The sequence below is a fragment of the Phyllostomus hastatus genome, unplaced genomic scaffold, assembly GCF_019186645.2.
Source record: "Phyllostomus hastatus isolate PE091 unplaced genomic scaffold, TTU_PhHast_1.1 phas_contig_159, whole genome shotgun sequence".
Lineage (NCBI taxonomy): Eukaryota > Metazoa > Chordata > Mammalia > Chiroptera > Phyllostomidae > Phyllostomus > Phyllostomus hastatus.
This window is the reverse complement of record NW_025333640.1, coordinates 40,976,705-40,997,974: the sequence shown is the minus strand read 5'-3', so window position 1 is coordinate 40,997,974 and position 21,270 is coordinate 40,976,705. Positions and strand designations below refer to the sequence as shown.

Here is a 21,270-nt window from a genome sequence, read left to right as displayed (position 1 = left end):
CAGCGGCCGGTGGGCCCTGCGGGCAGCGGTGCACGTGCGCGCGCCTGGTCGCAGGGCAGCGCGCAGGCAGCCGAGGACGCTGTGGTGGGCGCTCCCTGAGCCGCGGCTCCCTCAAGGGGCCGCTGGCCCGGATTCCCTGCGGTGGCAGCTTGGCCTGAGGGATGTCGCGTTAGTAACCGAACGTTTTCCTGTCAGACGACTGTGGTCGACGGAAAAAGGCAACAGACAGAAGTTGTAGCCCTGGCTGGTGTGGCTCAGTGGACTGAGTGCTGGCCTGCGAACCAAAAGGTCGTAGGTTCCATTCCCAGTCTGGGCACAGGCCTGGGTTGTGGGCCAGGTGTGGGTTCGGGGACCCCCGCTCCCAGCAGGGAGCTGGGGGTGCGCCGTGTCCCGTGTGGGAGGGGCACGTGTCTGCAGACTGCCTGGCCGGTGGTTGCGGCGGCCACTCGGGTCTCCCAGGGCCAAGTGTTTCTCCAGCTTCACTGTCTTCTCCCTTCGCTGCGAGTGGACGGAGAGGGGGTTTGGGGCCAGCCACCCCCTGTTCCTGGCCACAGTCTGACCCTCGCACCTGCGACGGGGCAGCTGTTTCTGCCCCGTGTGGACTCAGTGGGACCGGAGGGGGCCCCTGGCCCATTGCGGGGGTGCAGGCCGGGGCTGCGGGGCGACCGGCTGGCCCACGGGCCCAGGACGGTCCCGTCTCATGAGGCACCCCCCCCCGGTCAGGTGCTGGGGTGGGTGAAGGGCAGAACAGCGGACCCCCTGCGGGCGGCCCGGGCTGGGCAGCAGCTGGGGCCGGGGCTCTGGCTCCAGCAGTCGGCCGGAGGGGCCTGCGGCAGGCAGGCGTTAATCATTACCTCGTCCTGGTTCTGCTCGCTCCGCCAGCAGGAGGCCGAGACTGGGGGCCTCCGAGGGCTGGGCTTCCGTCCCCGCCCCCTGGCCAGGACTCTCGCGTGTAGCCAAGCCCGGCGTGACAGAGGCCGGGGCACGTGGTTTCAGTGGCTCTGGCTGTGGGCCAAGTGAAAGTGAAGGCTCCGTGGCCGCAGGCAGGGAGACCGTGCGGCCCAGGCGCCTCCGTGCCGGGGCGGTGTCCGGCCAGCGGGGCCAGCGTCCTCCTGTGGGTTTCTGGGCCGTGTGCACGGTGCCCTGACGTGCGAGTGAGCGAGAGAGCAGCAGGGAAGGGGAGACGCCCCCCCCACTCAGGACGAGGCCTTTCTTCCTGCCACCGGCGCGTCACTGGGAACGGTCGCAGGGCCCAGCGGCGGAACCAAGCTCAGCGCCTGGAGCGGCCGCGGACCTGACGCGAGCTCGCTCACTCGGATGGAAGGGAAGAGCGAGGCTGTCGGTGGCGGTTCTTGGGGTCGGGCTGCACGTCCTGGGTCGAAGTCAAGGCCACGCACTCTGGAGGCCTCGCCAGCCCTTGCTTCGCGCTTAGGCAATGGCAGTGAACCAGCCGCCGACCTGGGCTGAAACCTCCACCTTGTAGGAGCTGGAGTTGTGACTCGGAAGAACAGACGTTCGAGTTTACGTTCATGTGAGGGCACCAGTCGCGGTGCCCAGCGAGTCCCGGCTCTGCTGGGCGGTCTTTCCGGGGCTCACGCCCCGCGGAGAGAGAAGCCGTCACTGTAGCCGTGTTCGTGGGGGGCTGGGGGTGGGGGGAGCGTCCGGCGGTAGGCGGGCCTGGTGTGCTCGCTCACGGGACCCCCAGTCGGGGGGGCCGGGCTGCAGGCTGCCCTTCCTGCCGCTCCCGAGAGCCAGGCGGTCTGTGCGGATGTGGTTCCGCACTGGGGTTAGCTCTCGTGTGAACAGTCAACCCGGGGCCGCCAGCCGTCCAGAGCCCCTCCGTTCAGGTGCTGGCGCTGGCGGTATTCGCTTCCTGTGTGCTTTACCGCCGCACGGTCGGTGACGCTGCACCAACCGGGTGAACTGGGGGGTGGGGGTGTGATGGCTCTTCCACGCAGGGCGGGGGGCCCCACGTTGTCAGTGAACGAGGAGCTGGAAGCAGCCCGGGGCCTGTGGCGTTGGACTCTGGTGCTCGAGAAGGTGGGGGAGCCGAGGGACCCGCGAAGGAAGCCGAGTCCTCGCCGTGGCGAACTCCCGGCGGCGCGGGCGGAGCTGCGTCTGAGTGAAGGCCGTGGGAGTCTGCCGCTCTGGAGTTCAGAGCCCCCTCCCCACCCCTCGCCCCGGGGCCTTGTAGGGAGGACGGTGCCGGTCGGGGTGACGGAAGCGGGTTGTCTCCTTGCTCGTCCGGTGAGGCCCCCGTCGGTCCTCGAGCAGCGGCTCCCGTGGGTGTCGGTGCGTCCGCAGTGAGGCGCTGCCGACACTGCCTCTCGGGCCCAGCGCCGGCTCGTCCGCCGAGGGTCGGGGCTCTCCCGGGTGGGGGGGCCGGAAATGTGACGTGTTTACAGTTCCACCTGTCGTTCGCCCGCCATTGACTTATTTCTTTTTCTTTCTAGGTTGCCGGCTGCGCTTGGGTGCTGAGCAGGTACGGCCATCGGAGCTGGGTTTTCCGGTGGTGGGTGTGGTGCCGCCAGGGCGGGCGGTCAGCTCATGGCAACGCGGGAGCCGATACTGCCTTCGTGAGGCGCGTGGGTCGGCTGCGAAGTGAAAGTGTCCGGTTACTTGGGACGCTGCCCCTGAGGCCTCTGTGTGTCCGGGGCTAGTTCATCGTGTGGAGGCGGCTGGCGCTGTGTTAGGTGGGGCGGGGAGGTTAGCACCTGCCGGCCCCCCAGGTGGGATGTTGCTTGTGAGGTGACGGAGGACGACGCCCATGAGGGCGGAAGGGCGTCAGCCGGCTCTGGGTGTCGGGACTGGCAGCAGGTGTGGGCGGGACAGGCATCCCGCACTCGCTTCCTGGGACCAGCTGTCGGGGGCGCCTTCCGGGCGCTGCCCTGGCTGCTGGCTGCGTCTGCAGGGGACTCGGGCTGGGACAGAAGGCGGACACGCTGCCGGTGGTCTCCCTGCGGGCAGTGTCTCTTGCAGGAGGGCCGCCTGAAACAGTCCCTGTGTAGCACGGAGTCCGTCTGGCCGTGGCAGGGCTGGGGCTGCGGAGACACACAGGTTGTTAGATCAGAGGTGCGCACGTCTCGTCCTGCGCCCTGGACCGGCGTTCGCCTCCGTGAAAGGAGGGGCTGCTGCTCCGTAGCTGTCCCGGCGGCCCCCCAGGGAGCCCTCTCAGGTCCCCTGCAGGTTCCAGAGCCGTGAGCCTGCCGCCCGGGCAGGGCGCGCAGGCGACCTCGGGGGATGGGGTTGAGAGTGGAGGTGGGGCGCTCAGGGCAGCAGCCTGCGGGGGGAGGGGGGGTGGCGAGGACGCGTCTTGCTCAGGGCGGCCGTGTGTCTGTGTCGTTGCAGCGATGGCGTCCTGCCTGCCGCGCCTGGTGCTCCTGTGCGCCGCCGCCCTCGGGGCCGCGGACGCCGCCAAGATCATCGTGGTGCCGCCCATCATGTTTGAGAGCCACATATACATCTTCAAGACGCTGGCCTCCGCCCTGCACGCGCGGGGCCACCGCACCGTCCTCCTGCTGTCCGAGGGCCGCGACCTGGCGCCCTCGCCGCACTACGGGCTGCGGCGCTACCCCGGCGTCTTCAACAGCTCCGCCTCCGACGCCTTCCTGCAGGCCAAGATGCGCAGCATCTTCTCGGGGCGGCCGACGGCGGTGGAGCTGCTGGACATCCTGGAGCAGTACACGCGCAACTGCGACCTGGTGCTGGGCAACCGCCCGCTGCTCCGCGCGCTGCGGCGCGAGCGCTTCGACCTGCTGCTGGTCGACCCCAACGACATGTGCGGCTTCGTCATCGCGCACCTGCTGGGCGTGCGCTACGCCGTGTTCTCCACCGGCCTGTGGTACCCGGCCGAGGTGGGCGCCCCCGCGCCGCTGGCCTACGTGCCCGAGTTCAACTCGCTGCTCACGGACCGCATGAGCCTGGTGCAGCGGATGAAGAACGCCGGCGTGTACCTGGTGTCGCGGCTGGGCGTCCGCCTGCTGGTGCTGCCCAAGTACGAGCGCATCCTGCGCAAGCACGGGCTGCTGCCGGGCAAGTCCATGTTCGACCTGGTGCACGGCTCCAGCCTGTGGATGCTCTGCACCGACGTGGCGCTGGAGTTCCCGCGGCCCACGCTGCCCAACGTGGTCTACGTGGGAGGCATCCTCACCAAGCCGGCCGGGCCGCTGCCCCAGGTGAGGCCCCTGCGCGTCCCGGGGACCCGAGTCAGCAGGCGGGACCGCAGTTGGCGTGGGGTTTCAGAAGGGGCGGGGTCGGTGGTTCGATGCCAAATGCTGCCGAGGACGGGCAGGACACAGAGCCCCCCGGGGTCCCCTTGTGGGGGTTCGCGGTCCTGGGGCCGTGGCCTTGCTCTCAGCGCGTCTGGCACCTGGGGCTGCTCGGCCGTGGGCTCGGGCCGGGCTGCAGGGACTCTCAGCGGCAGTGCCCTCCCTAGAGCGTGGCCAGAAAGCCTGAGACACTTGGTGCACGTGAGTGATTCGGCCTCAGTGAGACCCAGGCCCAGACAGGCCTCTGCGTCCAGGTGGTGCCGCAGACGCCGTGGTCAGGAGCCACGTGGACGGAGCCACGTGGACGGAGCGCTTTGCTCGGCCTCGTGACAGCTGCCGGCTGAGCTCAGCCATGAGCTGCACTTCCCCTCCGAGCCGGAGGGGGGCCCTCCAGGGCCCGTCCAGGCTGCGCCCCCTCTCTGCCCCTGCTGAGCGGCGACTTCTGTCCTGGCTGTGTTTGAGTGTCTTGCCGTCAGGTGGGTTTCTGTCCCCAGGGGCCTGGTGGGCCTGGGTCCCCATCTGACGGCACCTGCAGCTTCTGCACAAGACCGTTGCTCCTCCTCCCCCGAAGCCCCGCTCCCCCCTCACTTCTGGCTCCGTCACCTCCCGTGAGCACCTGGCGGGGCCTCGGGCAGGAGGGGCCGCGTCCGTCTGCAGCGTCAGGGGAGGCCCGTCACAGGGCAGAGGTCGCCTGCGGAGAGTGACCGATGGGAACGCTGCTTCGGGCTTGGCCTGCCGGCCACCCTCTCCGCCGTGCCCTCCCGGCAGCAGGTGTGAGGGGCGAGGCCTCGGCAGACCTCGGGGGACCCGGGAGCGCGGGCCGGGCCAGCTGTGGGGGCCGTCAGCCAGCAGGTGCCCTGTGACGGCATGTGCACGGTGGCCGTGGTCTGGCCGCTCGGGGACTCGCCAGACCCACCTGGAATCCTCAGCTGCTGTTCCCCCCTCCCTTCCTGGAAGTAGCCCGAACCCTGGACCCGGGTCGTCGGAGCAGCCGTGGGGCTGGTGGGCCGAGGCCCCGAGTCCCGTGCCCTCTGCTCGCCGGCCCCGCCTCCCGCCCTCCCACGGCCGCTCGGCCCCTCCCGGGGCCCCTGCGCCCTCACCGTCTCTCGGGTGCGGGTCGGACGGCGTCTCTCCTGTGGCTGGGGCATCAGGGGAGGTGGCACTTCCGTTTCTCGTGTGGTTTCTGGTTTGACGCCGGCTTCCCCTGCGCTCTCCCCCTGCCCTCTCCCCCTGCGGGCTCTCCGTGGTGCGGCTGTCCCCACAGAGACGCCCTGTGCGAGGACATGCCCCCTGCACAGCGGGTGAGCCGCTCCGTGCGGGGGGGCAACCCTGGCTCAGGCCGCGTGCAGGCCCCTCCCACTGGGACGTTCTGAGGTACCTTGTCCCCCTCTTCGAGGTGCCTCCTGCTGGGGGGTCCGGGTGCCGAGGGCTGCGGCGCCCCTGCTGGTGTCTGACCCGGTGAACCGTCCTGTGGGGGCCCGGGAGTTGACGAGGTTCTCCAGGGCCTGTCCTGTCCTCGGGCCCCAGCCCGGACACCGGGGTGACTGGCCAGTGGAGGCCCTGGTCCTCTCTCGCCAGCAGCAGCTCGGTGGGGTGGTCACCCGTGGGTGTGGTACAGGGTGGGCTGCTTCCCAGGCGTCTGCAGGTGACTGGACGGTGGGATCAGACTGGGCCTCCCAGCCCGCAGGGAGGGGCGGGGGGACTTTCCGAAGACACTGCCTGAGCTCTCGAGTGTCTGTTCCCCTCCGCTCCGCTCCCCGACGGGAGGAGGGCCTGTCCCTTCGTCGGCCCCACTGCAGGAGGGTCCGAGTCTGAGAGGCTGGGGAGGAGCTTGGGTTGCAGGGGGCTGAGTGGGGTGGGCTCGGGGCTCGGGCCCCGGAGGAGAGGTGCTCTGTCGGGACTGCGGCACCTCCTGCGGCTCCTCCCCCATCTCCATGGGCGCAAGGACGGCGAGCTCTCTCTGACCCGTCCGAGGTCAGAGGCCGAGAGGACGCCACGGGATGGAGGATGGAGCCATGGGACCCCGTGTGCCTTGGAGGGTGGGCCCTGCGCACCAGCCGGCACCCCTCGGGCCCCAAGGACGAGGAGCTGACTTGGGGGCGGGCGCGGCGGCCGCCTCTGGATCGTGGGGACCTTCGTGGGCACCTGGGCAGCTCGTCTCCCTGGTCAGGCTGTCCACTCTGGGCAGCCCCGGGCTCGCCGCCAGCCTGGCCGAGGGTGGAGGCACACCGGACAGAGTCCCGGGCGTTCGGCGGGAAGGAAAGAGGACCGGCCGGCAGGTGCCGTCACAGCCCGGGCGTCCCCGCGAGGAGGGAGGGGCTGCACCGTGAAGGCCAGCGCTCTCACCTGAGAGGAACCCGCCGTGGGCCAGTGTCACGTGCGTCCCCTGGCGGTGCCGTCAGCCCCCGAGGCCCGATTTTGGCCACACAGCCACCTCTCGGCCTGACCGGCAGCCACACCCGGACACGGGGCCTGGGGAGGCTGCCTGGGCCCCACTCCCCGCATGGGCGGGCAGGTGTCCTCCTGCATCGCAGCCCGACCCCACGGCGGGTGCGGTCAGGGTGTAAGTTGCGGCGAACATCCGAGTGGAGGCGTCTGGCTGGAGCCGTAGCTGTGAACTCCCAGCCGTGACTGTGCCCCTCGGTTTGTGTTGGGGCCGCTCTGGCCCCGGGCAGCCTCCCGGCTGCACCCCTGTGGCGAGTCAGGGCGGCCACCGTGTCCCCGGTGTGGAGGGAGGACGTCACTGTCCACCCTCCTCGGGGAGAGCCGGCGGTGTCCACTGCGCACCTTGGCGGGGACAGGGCTGCGCCCGTCCCACGGGAGGCCTGGGTGCTCGGCCTGAGCGCTGCACCCTCCCCCTGAGGCCGCAGGTGCCCAGGCGTCTCCCTTCTCCCAGCTTCACAGACGCCTTTGACTCAGGGCAGCTGGGACACGTTTGGAGACGGGTGAGACCAGAAGGACAGAGGTCGGTCGTCTGTCTTTGGTTGGAACGGCCTTGGGGGCACAGGGCAGCTGGATCCGGGGACTCGCACTGCCGGGCAGAGGGGAGCAGGTCAGGCTGTGAGCACAGGACGGAGACCGGGGCCCAGGGCGCGTTCCTGCCGTCCCTCTTGGGGTCGACGCAGGACGGGCACACGGCTCCTCGCGGGGGAGGGGCTCCTCGCGGGGGAGGGGCTCCTCGTGTGGCTGCTGCTCCTGTGGACGCCTGCGCCCCTCGCAGCCGAGCGTGGCCCCCGAGTGCCCTGCTCACTCCCAGAGTCGGCGCAGGCCCCGTGGCCCCTGTCAGTGGAGGCCACGGCAGTGCGGGGCCCCCCCTCGTGCCCGGCTCCCCGGCGAGAGCCGTGGACACAGCGCCGTCTCTGTCTGGGACACGCCGACACACGAGCTTCCCGCATCGGAGGCTGCGTGACGGAGCCGTGGTGCCGAGTGTGTGCAGGGGCGACCCAGACGAGGCGTGTCGGGGTCTCACGTCTGTCCGCCGGGTCGTCCCCGGCGGGGCCCGGCACTCGTCAGCCTGTGGTGCTCACATGCGGCCTCAGCAGTTCCTGCGCCTGTTCTCCCCTCATCCCGCTCGCTCTGCCGCTTCCAGTCCCCGACCGACCCCACCCCCTCCTCCAGGACCCTGCCCCCCCCAGACAGCCGCTCCCACCCCTCGGCGCGGAGCAGGGGTGGTCCTCCGCGAGCACCCAGGACACAGGAGGAGGGTGCGGGTGCGGGTGCTGGCAGCGCCGTGCGGGTCACCTTTCAGGCCGGTGAATATTTCATGCGGAAACCGGAGGCCCGGAGGCAGGGAGACGCGAGTCCCAGGAATCAATGCCGGCACTGCCGGTCGGCTCGGCGAAGGGCAGGGGTGCGGTGCAGCCGCGCGGGCACCCACGCCTGTCCCCAGCACCCGGTCTCACTGCCCACGCACACGCGTGACTGTGTCTGAGGGTCCGTGCTGCTCCGGAAAGGTGGGAATGCAGCCAGTGCCGGACGGACGGTCCCCGAATCGATCCAGAGGGAGCGGCACCGTGGGTCCCCACGGGGCCGACCCGCTCACCTCGGCGTCTGCCTGCCCTGGGCTGCCCGGGGTTGGCCAGGCCAGAAAACTCGACCTTTCGGAGACGGCGAGGGGAGCGGCATTGAGCACATTCACGCTGCCGGGGTTTGTTGGAAACAGTCCCGTGGAGAGCTCTGCGTCGGGGGGGTTGTGAAGAGATGAGTCTCACCCCCCGTGTGCGGTTGTTGAGCCTCGGTGACCCGCGTCCCCCCGTGGAGGGCCCCGGCTGCCCTGTCTCCCCTGGCGGTCACACGCGGTGTTTGTTCTGCCAGAGGAGGGGCAGCGTCCTCCTCCTGTGTCCTGGGTGCTCGCGGAGGACCAGCCAGAAAGGTGTCTGTGAGCCTCTCTGAGTTGGGGGCTCCTGTGAGAGTGCAGGACCACCGGAGCGCCCGGAGGAGCAGCGCCTCGACTGGACGGTCGGCTGAGACACCGCGTTTCGGAAACAGCGTCGGCCACGATGAGCCGCGTTTCCAGGCAACGCCCCGCGCACTCCAGCCCGAAGCAGGCCTTGTCTGGCCGTCGCGCTCCTCGGGGCGATGACCGGGAGCTGAAGGAAGTCGGAAGGCCGTCCAGGGGCCAAAACGAGAGCCTGATGGCAGAACCAGCTCGTGTCCCTGGCCCTCGTGGGTCCCCCGAGGCCCCACCCGGCGCGAACTCCCCCGACTGCGTGCCCCGGACAGTGCGCCTTCGGCGGCGGGCTCGCCCACTGTCAGACTCCCCGCCCGGTGACAGGAATCCAGGATGGACTCCAGGTGAACTCGGGCTTCCTGCCTTCCCTGGGCCCCGCCGTGCCGTGCAGGTCCTCTCTGCCGTCCCCTGCGGCGCCCCTGCCCTTCGCCGGGGGTGCTCCCTGGCGGCCGCCCCTCCCGTCCTGACGCACGGCCCCCAACCCGGCTCGGTCCCGGGACTCGGCCACTGTTCACTGACCCTCGGGCCGTCTGGGGTCGGGGTGCCCAAGCTCAGGGACCCCCGGGTCCTGCAGGCCAGCCGCTTCCCCACAGCGGTCACCGCTCCAGTTTTCCCTGGAACCGCGGGGTGAACTAAGCCACAAACACCCAGAAGTGTGAGTGACGGAGACCTGTGAGCCCTCTTCGTGGGACGCTACGTGATCCTCTTCAGCCAGGTCTCTCTCCTACGGGCTGGCCAAGAAGTCCGTTCAGTTGTTTACGTGAAACAAAAGACACACTTTTTGATTTTCACCAATAACTTCACTGATGTGGACATTTTGGGAATGCCAGCGATCTCCCATGTGGTAGAACATTGACTGTTCTCAGTGAATGTCTCGATTTGATCGCTATCGACTTCACCCGGTCCACCCGACCGCGGAGCCCCGTCCAGCGAGGAATCTCCAGCACGAAACCTCACAAACCACCTCTGACACGTTCGGTCAGTCACAGCACCTGCTCCACACACTGCAGAAACACTTTGCATTTCAGTTGTGTTTTCACCTTTCTTGGAAAGGTAAAGCGTGGTTTGCTGGAAAAGATGCATACTTTCTTCCACCTTCAGCATTAAAATGGCTCCACAAAGACTCACCAATTTTGGTAAGTTTTAAAATACACACTGGTATGACAGCTGTCACAGTCTAACAGAGTTGTATTGAAGGAAGTTAAAGACAACTCAGCACCACCAGGGGCATCGCATGGAACAAGTGGATGGAGCTTTTGGCCAGCTCGGGAACCTGAAGGGGCTTTTTGGCCGACCCGGCGTTGTCTCTTCAAGGATGCACGTTCCCGTCAGCTTCCCTGATTGATTGGAAGAAATTGGCAGTGAGCACCTGCTCTGTGTGCGGCCGGGAAGAGTCGTGAGTGAAGTCACACAGGAGTGACCTGGCGCCTGTCCCCCAAGAGGGCCCCTCTGGGGTGGACAGAGGAAGTGTGCGTGCAGTGGGCATGGAGAGTGGCCGGGACGTGAGGAGGTGCCCGGGGAGTGGCCAGGGCTGCTGGAGAGAGGAGGGGTGGACAGCTGTCAGACGTGACGGTGGCCAGGGGACCGAGGGCGCTGTGGCCGCGCTGTGAGGATGCGCCTCCTTGGAGGACGGGAGTTCTCGGGCGAGAACCCTGGGGCCTGGAGGAGGCAGACGGCAGGCGCCCGGCCGAGTTCGCTGGGTCAGGAGTGGACCGTGAGGCCCACTCGCTGCCGGGACCCTGCTCACAGCCGTCACGTGGCCTCCACCCCGGCAGAGCCCTGAACAGGCAGCCGACCGGGTCACTGGTTTGCACGACGCAGGGGGCAGGGAACTCGGGGCCTCCTTCCTGCCTCCTGCCCCGCGGCCCCCGCCCACGCTGGTGCTGCTTCCCTCCGCGCCCTGCCGCCCGTGGTCATGTCCTGGGACATCCCGGCCCTGTGCGGTGTCTCAAGGTGTCAGGAACCTTGAAAACGGAACTCCCTTCCAGCCAGGTGTCAGATTCTGCTTGCCTCTTCCCACCGTGGCTCTAGCGGCAGAGTCAGGGCCTGGGGAGGGAGAACGGAGATGCTGGGAGCCGCAGGGCGCGCACCACCCCTCCGGGGGCTCATCCCATCCTCCCGAAGGCTGGGCGCTGGGCGCTGGGCGTGTGCTGAAGACTGCCGGCAGCACTCCGTGTGCATCACCCAGATGGCGGCCTCTGCCGCGTCTGCAGGCCCCTCAGCCCGGCTCCTGTGGGTCCCCTTGGCAGCCCCCGAGTGTGTGGCGAGGCTGGCTGGCCGCCCAGTCTGTGGGCGCTGCGGGCGGATGTCTTGTGGATGGCTTCCCTGTCACGTGAGTCTCCATCGGCTTTACTCCCCAGAACCTGCGCGCGGTGGGTGGGGTGTGAGCCCGGGGACCGGTTTCCCCTCCCCCCACCTGCCCGTTGGTTCAGGCCACGGTCTCGCTGCTCATCGGACAGCGGCCAGGGGACCTGGGGTGACCCTGTGGGATGCAGTGCGTTCAGGGGCCCGGCCCCCCTGGCCTGCATGGCAGTGCCCCTGCGCGGTGCAGCCGGTGCCGCCGGAGAAGAGACAGCCAGGCTCTGGGCCCGGCCGTCCCGCTGCTGCCGGTCACAGAGCGGGGCAGCCTGGGGCCGGGCTTAGGACCGAGGCCTTCGCCCGTCAGACCCGGGGACAGAGGGCTGGCTGGTCCGTTTCCGTTCTGAACGGCAACGTGTGTGTTTTCGACGGTGTTTTGTGGGTTTGACGAGGTCTGGTCGGCTGGCTCAGCAGGGTCAAAGGTCACGTCTGCCCGCGGCGGTTTTGAGGCGCTTACATCGCGGTGTCCGTGGCCACCTCGCCCACTGACTGCCGCCCACTGACGTTTGCCGCCCCCCCCCCCCGGGTGTGAGCGGCGTGTTCCTTGGGCTGGACCCTTCGGGGGGACAAGGGGGCCGTCGGTGTGGGGACGGGAGCGAGCCCCTCCGTGCAGGGCTGGCCTGTGGTCTGGGCGACCTCCCGCAGGACGACGGCCGCGCAGGGTGCGGTGACCTCCTGACACCCGGCGCCTCTCACAGCTCTTGCGGGGGGCGTGGGGGGCTCTCGGCCGCCGTCAGGGGAGAGGGCTGCAGCGCAGCGAGCGGGCCACCCCGGGCCCCCGATTCTGAGGCCGGGGAGCCCGGCCTGGACGGGGGTCACTCCTCCGCTGGGTCCTGGAGGGCGGTCCTAGCACCCAGCCCTCCCGTTTCCGGGGGCAGGCTGCTGTGCCCCGCGGGGCACCGTTTACGGGGGGGCTTCTGTCTGTCTGCGGAGCCCCCAGCGACTCCCCCTTCCAAGTCGCAGGTCCCCCTCCCGCGCCTCCTCCCGGCGTCTCCTCCAGGTCTCAGGGCCTGTCGCGTCCGTGTCCCCGGTCGTGCAGGAGCCGTGTGCCCGTGGGCAGCGGTCACTCCCGACACTCTGGTGCCGTCTCCCGGGGCCAGGCTGCCCCGCTGGTCCTGAGGGCGCCTGGCGGGGGGACCACCCACCTGTCGCCTCCTCACTGACCCCCCGAGCGGGCGTTTGGGGTGCAGCTGCTGCAGGAGGACTGGAGACATGTTGTGTGTCCAGGTCACCGTCATGGCGACACGGTAACACACACCGTGGGGACACCCAACTGTGACAAACCCATTTCCCGTGTGTCCTGGAGGGGCGAGTGGCACCTGGCCTGCCGGGCCCTGCAGGGAGGCTGTGTGTGCGGAGAGCCTGCCTCTGCACAAGCCGCGTGCACAACCCCCCTCGTGGACCAAAGGTGCGGGAACGGAGTTATGGGGACACAGTGCTCCTGCCCCCATTTGATCTGCTTGTCTCTTGCGCCCCCTGCTGGTGAGCGGGGACGAGGGCCTCCGAGGAGCTGCAGGCTTGGGCCTGGGATGGCCGGCGGGGCTGGGGACCCTGCGCGGCCCGGGCGTGCTGCTCCGTGGGGTGGGCCCTCCGTGACCCACTCGTGTGCGGAAGCGTGTGCTCTGCGTGTGCATACACACGTGTCGGGGCAGAGGGAGGGCCTGCCCTGCTCGCAAACGTGCCATCCGGAAAGGCGTGCAGCAGCAAGTGCTGAGCGCAGAGCGCCGTGACAGCCCAGGACGGGCGGTGGGGAGACACGGGCCCCGTGGGTGCTGCGTGGGCGTGGGTAACAGTGAGCACAATTGGTTCTGGCCCGGGGGCGGGGCAGCCAGCCCGTGGGCAGAGCAGGACCCGAACCTCCCGCCCTCACTGGGCCGGCCGGGGCGGAGCAGCGCGTCCTGCTGGTCCCACCGGGAACTCCGCCCCCTAACGCCCGCCCTCCCGCGGAGCGTTCCTCCTCCGCCCTGCGGTCGCCCCCTCTCACCGGGGCTCCCTCGCCGCGGCGGGACGCTGGCAGGGAGCCCTCGGGCCTGCCCCCCGCTGACACCGGGGGTCTCTGGGTTCGCAGGACCTGCAGAGCTGGGTGAACGGGTCCAGCGAGCACGGCTTCGTGCTGGTGTCCTTCGGGGCCGGCGTCAAGTACCTGTCGGAGGACATCGCCCACAAGCTGGCCGGGGCGCTGGGCAGGCTGCCGCAGCGGGTGGTCTGGAGGTGGGTGCGCGGCGGGCGGGGGGGGGTGGGGGGTGGGGGGGGGGTGTTCCTGCTGTGGTTGTGGTGCCGGGGCTCCTGGGCGTGAGTGTGAGCCAGGCTGGGGGGAGAGGAGACGTGGCCGGCGGTGGGGGGGTGGTGGGGGGGACGAGGTGGGGGGGGGGACGAGGTGGGGGGACACGGTGGGGGGACAGGGTGGGGGGACACGGTGGGGGGACAGGGTGGTTCCCCCGCTCGGCCGTCTGCCCTTCCCTGTCACGTCTCGGCCCCTTTGGGTCGGGACTGGAGGAGGGAGAGAAGGGAACACTCAGGAGGGAAAATTCCCCCGGGGCCTTTCAGTCCCGCCTGAGACCAGGCCTTTAAAACACAGTGACGGGCCTGTGACTGTGGCCACTGGGTGAGCAGGCCTGGCCTCTGACCCTGCCCTGGCCTATGACCCTGCCCTGGCCTCTGACCCTGCCCTGGCCTCTGACCCTGCAGTGGCCGGCGTGGAACCCGTGTGGACGGACCCCCGGACCCAGTCCTGGGGGCTCCCTGTCGGGCTCCCTGGGAAAGCGCCCGCCCGCCTGTGCAGGGCGGTTCGTGTCGGTTTGTGGGCCGAGGCAGGACTGGGCCTCATCATGGCCCCACCCCCCCCCGCCAGGACCGTCCCCGGGCGCAGCCGGGAACAGCGAGTTCTCTTCTCTCCGCCCCGTCTCCCCAGGGCCCCGTGCCCCGGACGGAGGGGTGGCCGCCCGCTGCCAGGTCCTTCCTAGTGTTCACCCCCAGTCGGGGACACGTGGAGGAGGACCCCGTTTTTGCTGGGGAAGGCGGGTCCTCGTCAGCAGTGCGCACTCGCGCTGCGAACCTGGCAGCGGGGCCGCGTCCGGGCAGAACTGACGTCCGGGCTCTGAGCCGTCCGCTGTCTGGTGCGCACGCAGGTTTTCCGGACCCCGACCGCGGAACCTGGGCAACAACACGAAGCTCATGGAGTGGCTGCCGCAGAACGACCTGCTGGGTGAGGCCCGGGCCCGCTGTCGGGCGGGACCTGCACACGTGACTGTCATGCTCGGGGGCGGGTACATGTGTTCTGGGCCTGCTGTCAGGCATGGCTGGCACATGTAACTATCACACTTGGGGGCTAGTACATGTGTCTGGGCCTGCTGTCAGGTGTGACCTGCACACGTGACTGTCATGCTCGGGGGCGGGTACATGTGTTCTGGGCCCTGCTGTCAGGTGTGACCTGCACACGTGATTATCATGCAGGGGCGGGTACATGTGTCTGGGCCCACTGTCAGGCGTGACCTGCACACGTGACCATCACGCTCGGGGGCGGTGCTTGTGCGCCGTCTGCGGGACGGCGTGATGCCTGCCGTCCGGTGTCTCGGCTCTGAGACTTCACACCGAGTCAGATCTCTGCTCATCGGGAAGAACTTTGCAGGGTGTCGTCATCTGGGCCCATCAGTGGAGATGTTTAGACCAGCCACTAACTTTGACTTCTCTGGAAAACGTGCTTAATTTAACCACGTGCTTCCTGTAGCGGTGTGCACTAGCAGGGAGTGAAGTTCCACCTAATTAGCCTGATTGCCCAAAGCAGTCAATTAAAGCAGTGAACACATAGATTATTTCGCAGAGAAGTTCAATGTTGTTTATTTGTCTGAGACCAAAGACAAGCAGAGGGCCCAGGAAACAGTTTATTTTGATGTCATTTGGGTCGTTTGCCTGAATTTCCCTGCAAAGCACCAGGCACTGTGAAAACCCATGATTTCTCCCCGTGGCCTGAGGTACTGGGGGAGCAGCTGGACCAGAGGCGTCCCCCCACCCGCCTGCCCCCGTGTACCCAGCTCCCCCGCTGGGCCCGGGCAGCCCTCCCATCGAGGGGGCAGGTCGGGTCCCCTGGGGGCAGGTCCCGACGTCAGCGGAGAGGAGAAGCCGCCTGCGGGTGAGGGGACTGTCCGGCCTCTGTGCGGACGGGCCCTGAGCAGCGGGAGCCCGTCGAGGTCGGGGCGGGCGCTGCCTTTTCTCGCCCCCATCGACCTCCTGCCCCTCACTGGCCGTTCCAGCAGGTGAGGTGGTCCGCTGACGTCCGCCTCTGAGAGGAAGCTGCGGCGAACTCCCCAGAGTTACACACCTTCGCGGCTCCAAAACGGCTCTGAGAACGGTGACGGGTTGAGAGAGCGAGTGTGTCCAACTCGGTGGGCTCGCGGTGGTGGTGTTAAAACCAGGAAAGACGCCACGGGCCACCTCTGGGCTGCGAGGGCCCCCCCGGGGCTGCGTGAGAAAGGGAGGGAGCAGTCAGGGAAGCGGTTTCACAGGCGTGTGCAGATCAGGTGCCCGGGTGTGTGCGCGACGGGTCGACGTCCACACGTGTGTGCAGGACCCCCGCCCCAGGTCCCCGCGGCGACGGCGGCGGCGCCATAAGCCGCTCTCTCTGACGGCCCGCAGGGCACTCGCGCATCAGGGCCTTCCTGAGCCACGGCGGGCTGAACAGCATCTTCGAGACCATGTACCACGGCGTCCCCGTGGTGGGCATCCCGCTCTTCGGGGACCACTACGACACGATGACCCGCGTGCAGGCCAAGGGCATGGGCATCCTGCTGGAGTGGAAGACGGTCACGGAGGCCGAGCTCCACGAGGCCCTGGTGACGGTGATCAACGACCCCAGGTGAGCTTGTGCCCGCGAGGGGCAGGGCGCACTGCCGCCGGGTCTCCACGAGCCGGGGGCGGAGTCACGCTGTCCGCGCGGGGAACGCGCTCTGTGGGGGCGGTGGGGAGCCTCTCAGGCGCACGCTCCCAGGAGGGGCCTGCAGGGCAGCCGTGGGCCAGGCCTGCGTCCTGCTGCCCGTGTGACGCGCGGAGATCAGGGGCCACCCCCACGTCAGCGGCTGGTCAGGGTCTTTGATCTTATCTGTGAAACTCGAATGTGGGCTGAGTCGCCTGCAGCAAAGCGGCCCCGCTTCTCACGGCAGGTCACTGGCCTCGTGTCCAATGACAGTGACATTGGGGAGAGGGGGAGCTTCCTGTGTCTCTGCCCAGCGGGTACGGCTCAGCACTGAGTGGGAACCCCGGCCGGAGTCTGGGGGCACCCGCCAGGGAAGACTCTCCTGGGCGGCCTGCAGCTTCCGGGGCCGGGGCCACCCGCCTCGGCACGGCTGTGGCCCTCGGAGCAGCGTGTCTGAGCCCTGAGGTGCCGAGGGTGGGGCCCCTGCACCCGCGTTCTGCAGCTTTTCTTCTGAAGTCTAGTTCCTGCGAACGTGGCGTCCGTGTGGAGAGCGAGAGGCACCGGGGCTCTGAGGCCGGGTGTGTCAGGCGGCCACAGAGCCTGTTGGGTTTTCCCCGCTCGGCGGCTCTGGTGGCACTTGGCTGTCTTCAGCTTCTTCCCAAACAAGGCCGTTAGACCGTATTGTGACGGCTGTCATATCAGCGTGCATTTAAAAAACTCATCAGACTTGGTGAGTGTTCGTGCAGCCACTTCAATATTGAAGATGAAAGAAGATTTGTAACATTTTGGCATAGTATGCTTATTTTTTTTTAAAGATTTTATTTATTTTTAGAGAGAAGGTAGGGAGAAAGGGAGAGAAACATCAGGGCGTGGTTGCCTCTCATGCACCCCCTCCTGGGGACCTGGCTCACAACCCAGGCCTGTGCCCTGACTGGGAATCACACCGGTGACCCTTTGGTTCACAGGCCAGCACTGAATCTACCGAGCCACCCCAGCCAGGGCTATGCTTTATTATTTTAAGAAAGGTTAAAATGCAAAAAAGAAAGAAAGAAAGAGAGAGAGAGAGAGGGAAAGAAAGAAAGAAAGAGAGAAAAAGAAAGAAAGAAAGAAAGAAAGAAAGAAAGAAAGAAAGAAAGAGGAAGAAAGAGAAAGAAAGAAAGATTTGTGTCATGGGTGGAGAAGGTGCTATGACTGACCAAACATGTCAGAAGTGGTTTGTGAAGTTTCTTGGTACTGTCGGCATTTTGGCCGGATGATCCTTTGCTGTGGGGCTGTCTCACGCATTGGAAGGTGTTTAGCAGCACCTCTGGCCTCTGCCCCCTGGAAGCCAGTGGTGGGAGGGAGCCGACAGACTCAAATATCCAAGCCAAGCCAGGAACATGGCATCAGCCCTGAGCCCCGCGGCCGCCGCCAGGGCTGCTCGGCTGTGCGGACGTGCCTGCTGGGTGGACACGGGACGGTGTGCTCGCGGCTGCAGACAGGCACCCGCACCTCCTGGGAGTCTGTGGTTTGCCCCTCTCTCTGAGTCAGGGGGCCCGCATGACCTGTTGTCACTGTGTTGCTCGCCCACAGCTACCGCCGGAGGGCCCAGCAGCTGTCCACACTCCACCGGGACCAGCCCGGACACCCCGTGCAGCGGGCCGTGTACTGGATCGAGTACGTCCTGCGGCACCGGGGGGCGCCGCACCTGCGGGCGGCCGTGCACCAGCTGTCCTTCTGGCAGTACTTCCTCCTGGACGTGGCCGCCGTGCTGCTGCTGGCCGCCGCCCTGCTCTACGTCCTGCTGGCCCGGGCCGCGCCGCTGGTCTGCCAGTGGCTCCGCAGCTGCTGGCCCGGGCGCAAGCCCAGCATGGCGAACGGGCACCACCACAACGGGGTCCTGAACGGCCGGTGCAGGAGGAGCGGCCGCGTCCCGCACGAGAAGAAGGCGAAGTGAGCGCGGCCCCCGCCCCCGCAGGTCCCCGCTGTCCGTGAGTCTAACAGCCACTGAGCGCCGTGTGGCGACAGCTCTAACACCCCTTCTCCGAGCTACTAACCAGCCCCGTGCAGGCCAGGTGGCTGCGCATGCGCAGCCCGGACCTGCAGCACGTGCTCCGCCCCAGGGCCGACGCCGAGGTCGGCGCGGAACCTGTGAGCTGCCTTAAGTACCCCCGCCAGGCAGGGCCCCCGTCCGACTTAGCCTGGGCCCCGGCGTGTGCGTCCCGGGCGGGGGCGGTCCCGTGCGTGCGTGCGTGCGTGCGGAGAGGGTGGCCACCCAGCTGTTCTCCCACTCAGGGAGGGACGGCGCCCTCAGGAGGACTAGAAAGGCAGTGAGGGTCCGACGTTCCCGGCCAGAGCTCCACGCAGGCCGACTCGGGGCTGCCCGCCGGAGCGCCCTGCCCCTCCCGGCCGACCGCAGAGGAAGACAAGGAGCGATCAGAGCCCCGGCTTCTGTACTCTCGTGTTTTTGTTTCAGCTTTTCTGTTGGCTTTGTCGTCCTTTTCTTACAGACTGGGTGCTCCGGGTTGGGGGGGGGCGGGGAATGTACGACTGAGTAAATGTATACACTGCTTGTCATGGTGTGTCTTCCCCTCACCAGTCACTGGCCTCTGGAAGAATCTGTTTTGTTTTGTTTTCTGGTTCATGTTCATGTTCACGTGTAACACTGCGTTAACTCCGTGATGAGACAGAGCGGCCAGGCCCTGCCTCTCTCGTTCAAGTCGCCAGGTGAAGGTTCCTGCTTCCGTGGCGCCCGCTCCGTCACGTGCGGGAGTTGACTGTCCGGGTGTCACAGCTCCGAAGCTCTAACTTGAAAGGACCGTCCTCGTCACGCCGTTTTCTGGGCCACACAATCTACGTCACGGAGGTGCCAACGTGCCGCCCGTCCCGGGGGCCTTTGCAGCCGCCCCGGCTCTGTCCGACCTGGGGAACTCGGACTCTCCGCGCCGCGCAGGAGTGACCGAGGGCGCGCGCCGTCTCAGCGACCGGGTGTTGGAAAAGAGTTCCTGCCCCCCACCCCGCCCCCGCTCTTCCCCCAGCAGCGGCTTCGGGCCGGGGCAGCGGACGGGACCGGCCGGGGACCGCGCCCACCACCGAGCAGCGGTGCCCATCAGAGGGTGACGCCAGGGCCCCCGGCGAACCCCCGGTCGGCAGCGGCTCGGAGTTTATTTCAGGTCGTTCTGTTTACTTAGCGTTTGCACTTCGCGTGTCGAGCTTTATTTATTGACCGTCTGACCTCCCGTGTCTGACTCCCCGCGACGCTCGCCAGCGTGGGGAGAGCCGTGAATGTTCCGAGTGCTGTCCGCCCCGCGCATGCGGTGACACGCGGCGTCACCCCGCCCACCAGGAGCCGCCGCGCGTGCGCACCAGCTGTTTCCCCGCCCGCCGTGCAGACGTGCCTGCGGCTCTCGGGATACTTGAAGAAACGGTGTCGCCCACGCAGGCGCATGAGTCACGCCTTTGCGCCATGTCGCCGTGGAAACCGGGAAGAGGCGGGCTGTGAGTGGTGGGCGGTGCTGGGCGTGGAGCGTGCCAGGGGCTGGTTTGGATGTGTTTGGAAGGGGATGCGCTCGGCAGTGAGCCCGCGCCGGGCGAGGGAGCGCGACCTCTCTCCACTGTGACACACTGAAACAATAAACACGGTGTAAAAACGGAGACGTGTCGTTCGAATGCACCTTCCGCTCCGACTGCACGTCACTGCAGCACGCGCGCGCGCGTGCTGATAAGCGTGGTTCCGAGGGAGGCGTTCAGTCCGTGTGTCTGTGAGTGGACATGGGGTCTGTTCCCCGTGGGGACGTTTGTTACTGGACAGGCGGGTCCGTTCACGTCCACGCGCATCCACGAGGCTCTCCGCTCGGCCCAGAGGCCCAGGGTCATGAGGGCGGGGGCAGGTTTTCCTAACAGGCTGGTCGCTGGCCACTGCAGGCAGATCAGGTGGTTTTAAACTCTCCACACTTGGGCTAGACTCTCCACCAAAGCAGGTTTTCAAGAAGGGTTTCATTCATTCGTTTTTCAAAAACAGCCGGTGCAGCAGTGTCCGTGGCCGGCCGTGGCCACCTCAGGTGGGACACCAGAGGGGCCGACGTGCTGCCCTGGAGCGTGGAGCGGTGGGCCCGCTCACGCCTCGGGCCGGGCCTGGTGCCCGGGGCCGCTGGCAGCCGCCGGCAGTGATGGGGGTGGGTCCTGACTGGAGCTGCAGGGAGCCAGAGGTTCTGCTCCGAGAGCAGAGACTCGGGCTGTCCGGCTGCCCCGGGCCGCGGTGACCACTGTCTGGGATGGCTCCTGGGTCTCTGAGCTCGGGCCTGGGGTCGGACCCATGTCACGCACCAGAATTTCCCCCTGCGCCCGGGTGGGGACACACGGCCCCCTGCCCAGCTGCTCAGACCCACCGTGCCCGCCCTCAGGGACTCTCCGTGGGCGGGACACCAGCCCTGCCAGGACCTGGGGGGCCCCCGGTTTCTTCCAGCTCCTCCTCTGGGGGTGTCTGCCCTGCCCAGCGCCCAGCTGCCTGCCCTGAGGGGTGTCGGGCAGGTCGGACGTCCTGATCAGACCTCGTGGGGCGTGGAACGTGCTGAGTGAGTGAGTGAGCACGTGAGAGTTCCAGTGCGCGGGAGAGCCGCCTCGGGGACCGTCGCACGTTTACAGACGGTCAGCATCTCTACGGATGGTCAGCACCTGGGCTGCCGCCTGCAGTGACAGGAAGAAAGTACTCATTGCTCCGGCACCAAGCTGCATTCCGTGTCAGTGTCCTCACACCCTTGGTGTCAATGCACCCTGCCCAGTGGACACACAGTGCGGCACTGTTGCTCCTGCGTGTTCAGTGCCACCCCCTGGATGAGACACTAGGACGTGAGACGGAGGCAGAGCCGCACTGAGCAGCTCAGGAAGCGGTCGGGTGTGCTGCGGGCACGTGCGGCCAGCGTGGTGTCGGAGCACAGGCGCGGGACGGGGCGCTGGGGGGGGGCGGACGACACTGAATCGCAACGAGTGGGGAGAGTGGGCGCAGGGAACTCTGGGACGGCAGGTCCTGGGGTTATGGGGCGGTGGTGACGGGAGCTCGGGGAAGGGGAGAGGGCCACGTTGCCGAGGGAAATGTCTATGACAGTACCCTCGGGTCTCCAGTGACCAGTGTCCAGCACAAGCACCCCGGCTCCTCGGCGACGTCCCAGGGGCCTGCCCCGTCCCTGCGCTGGCGGCTGGGGTCAGGCTTCTTGTCCCCAGACCGTCAGGCATACAGGAAAGGCCCTTCTGGCTGCCCAGGAGACCGCAGACGGGTCCTGTGTCTGGCGTCTCCACGCGTCTGAAGG

At 67.7% G+C, this 21,270-nt stretch overlaps 1 protein-coding gene across 7 annotated transcripts in view; it reads left to right on the top strand.

Moving 5' to 3' along the window:
• The window catches only part of UGT8 (UDP glycosyltransferase 8), a 30,373-nt gene extending 10,755 nt beyond the window's left edge, over positions 1 to 19,618 (top strand). For 3 of the 7 annotated variants that reach the window (XM_045831778.1, XM_045831779.1, XM_045831782.1), the window contains exons 2-8: positions 2,454 to 2,482; positions 3,349 to 4,175; positions 13,145 to 13,287; positions 14,205 to 14,281; positions 15,709 to 15,928; positions 17,558 to 17,917; positions 18,260 to 19,618. In XM_045831778.1, the coding sequence (XP_045687734.1) occupies positions 3,351 to 4,175; positions 13,145 to 13,287; positions 14,205 to 14,281; positions 15,709 to 15,928; positions 17,558 to 17,917; positions 18,260 to 18,287 (1,653 nt within the window). In that variant the 5' untranslated portion in view covers positions 2,454 to 2,482; positions 3,349 to 3,350 and the 3' untranslated portion in view covers positions 18,288 to 19,618. Of the gene's footprint in view, positions 1 to 1,046; positions 1,532 to 2,453; positions 2,483 to 3,348; positions 4,176 to 13,144; positions 13,288 to 14,204; positions 14,282 to 15,708; positions 15,929 to 17,557 lie in introns of those variants that run through there. The other 4 variants (XM_045831780.1, XM_045831785.1, XM_045831783.1 and 1 more) reach the window with 4 other exon arrangements.
• Positions 19,619 to 21,270: the final 1,652 nt, after the last annotated feature.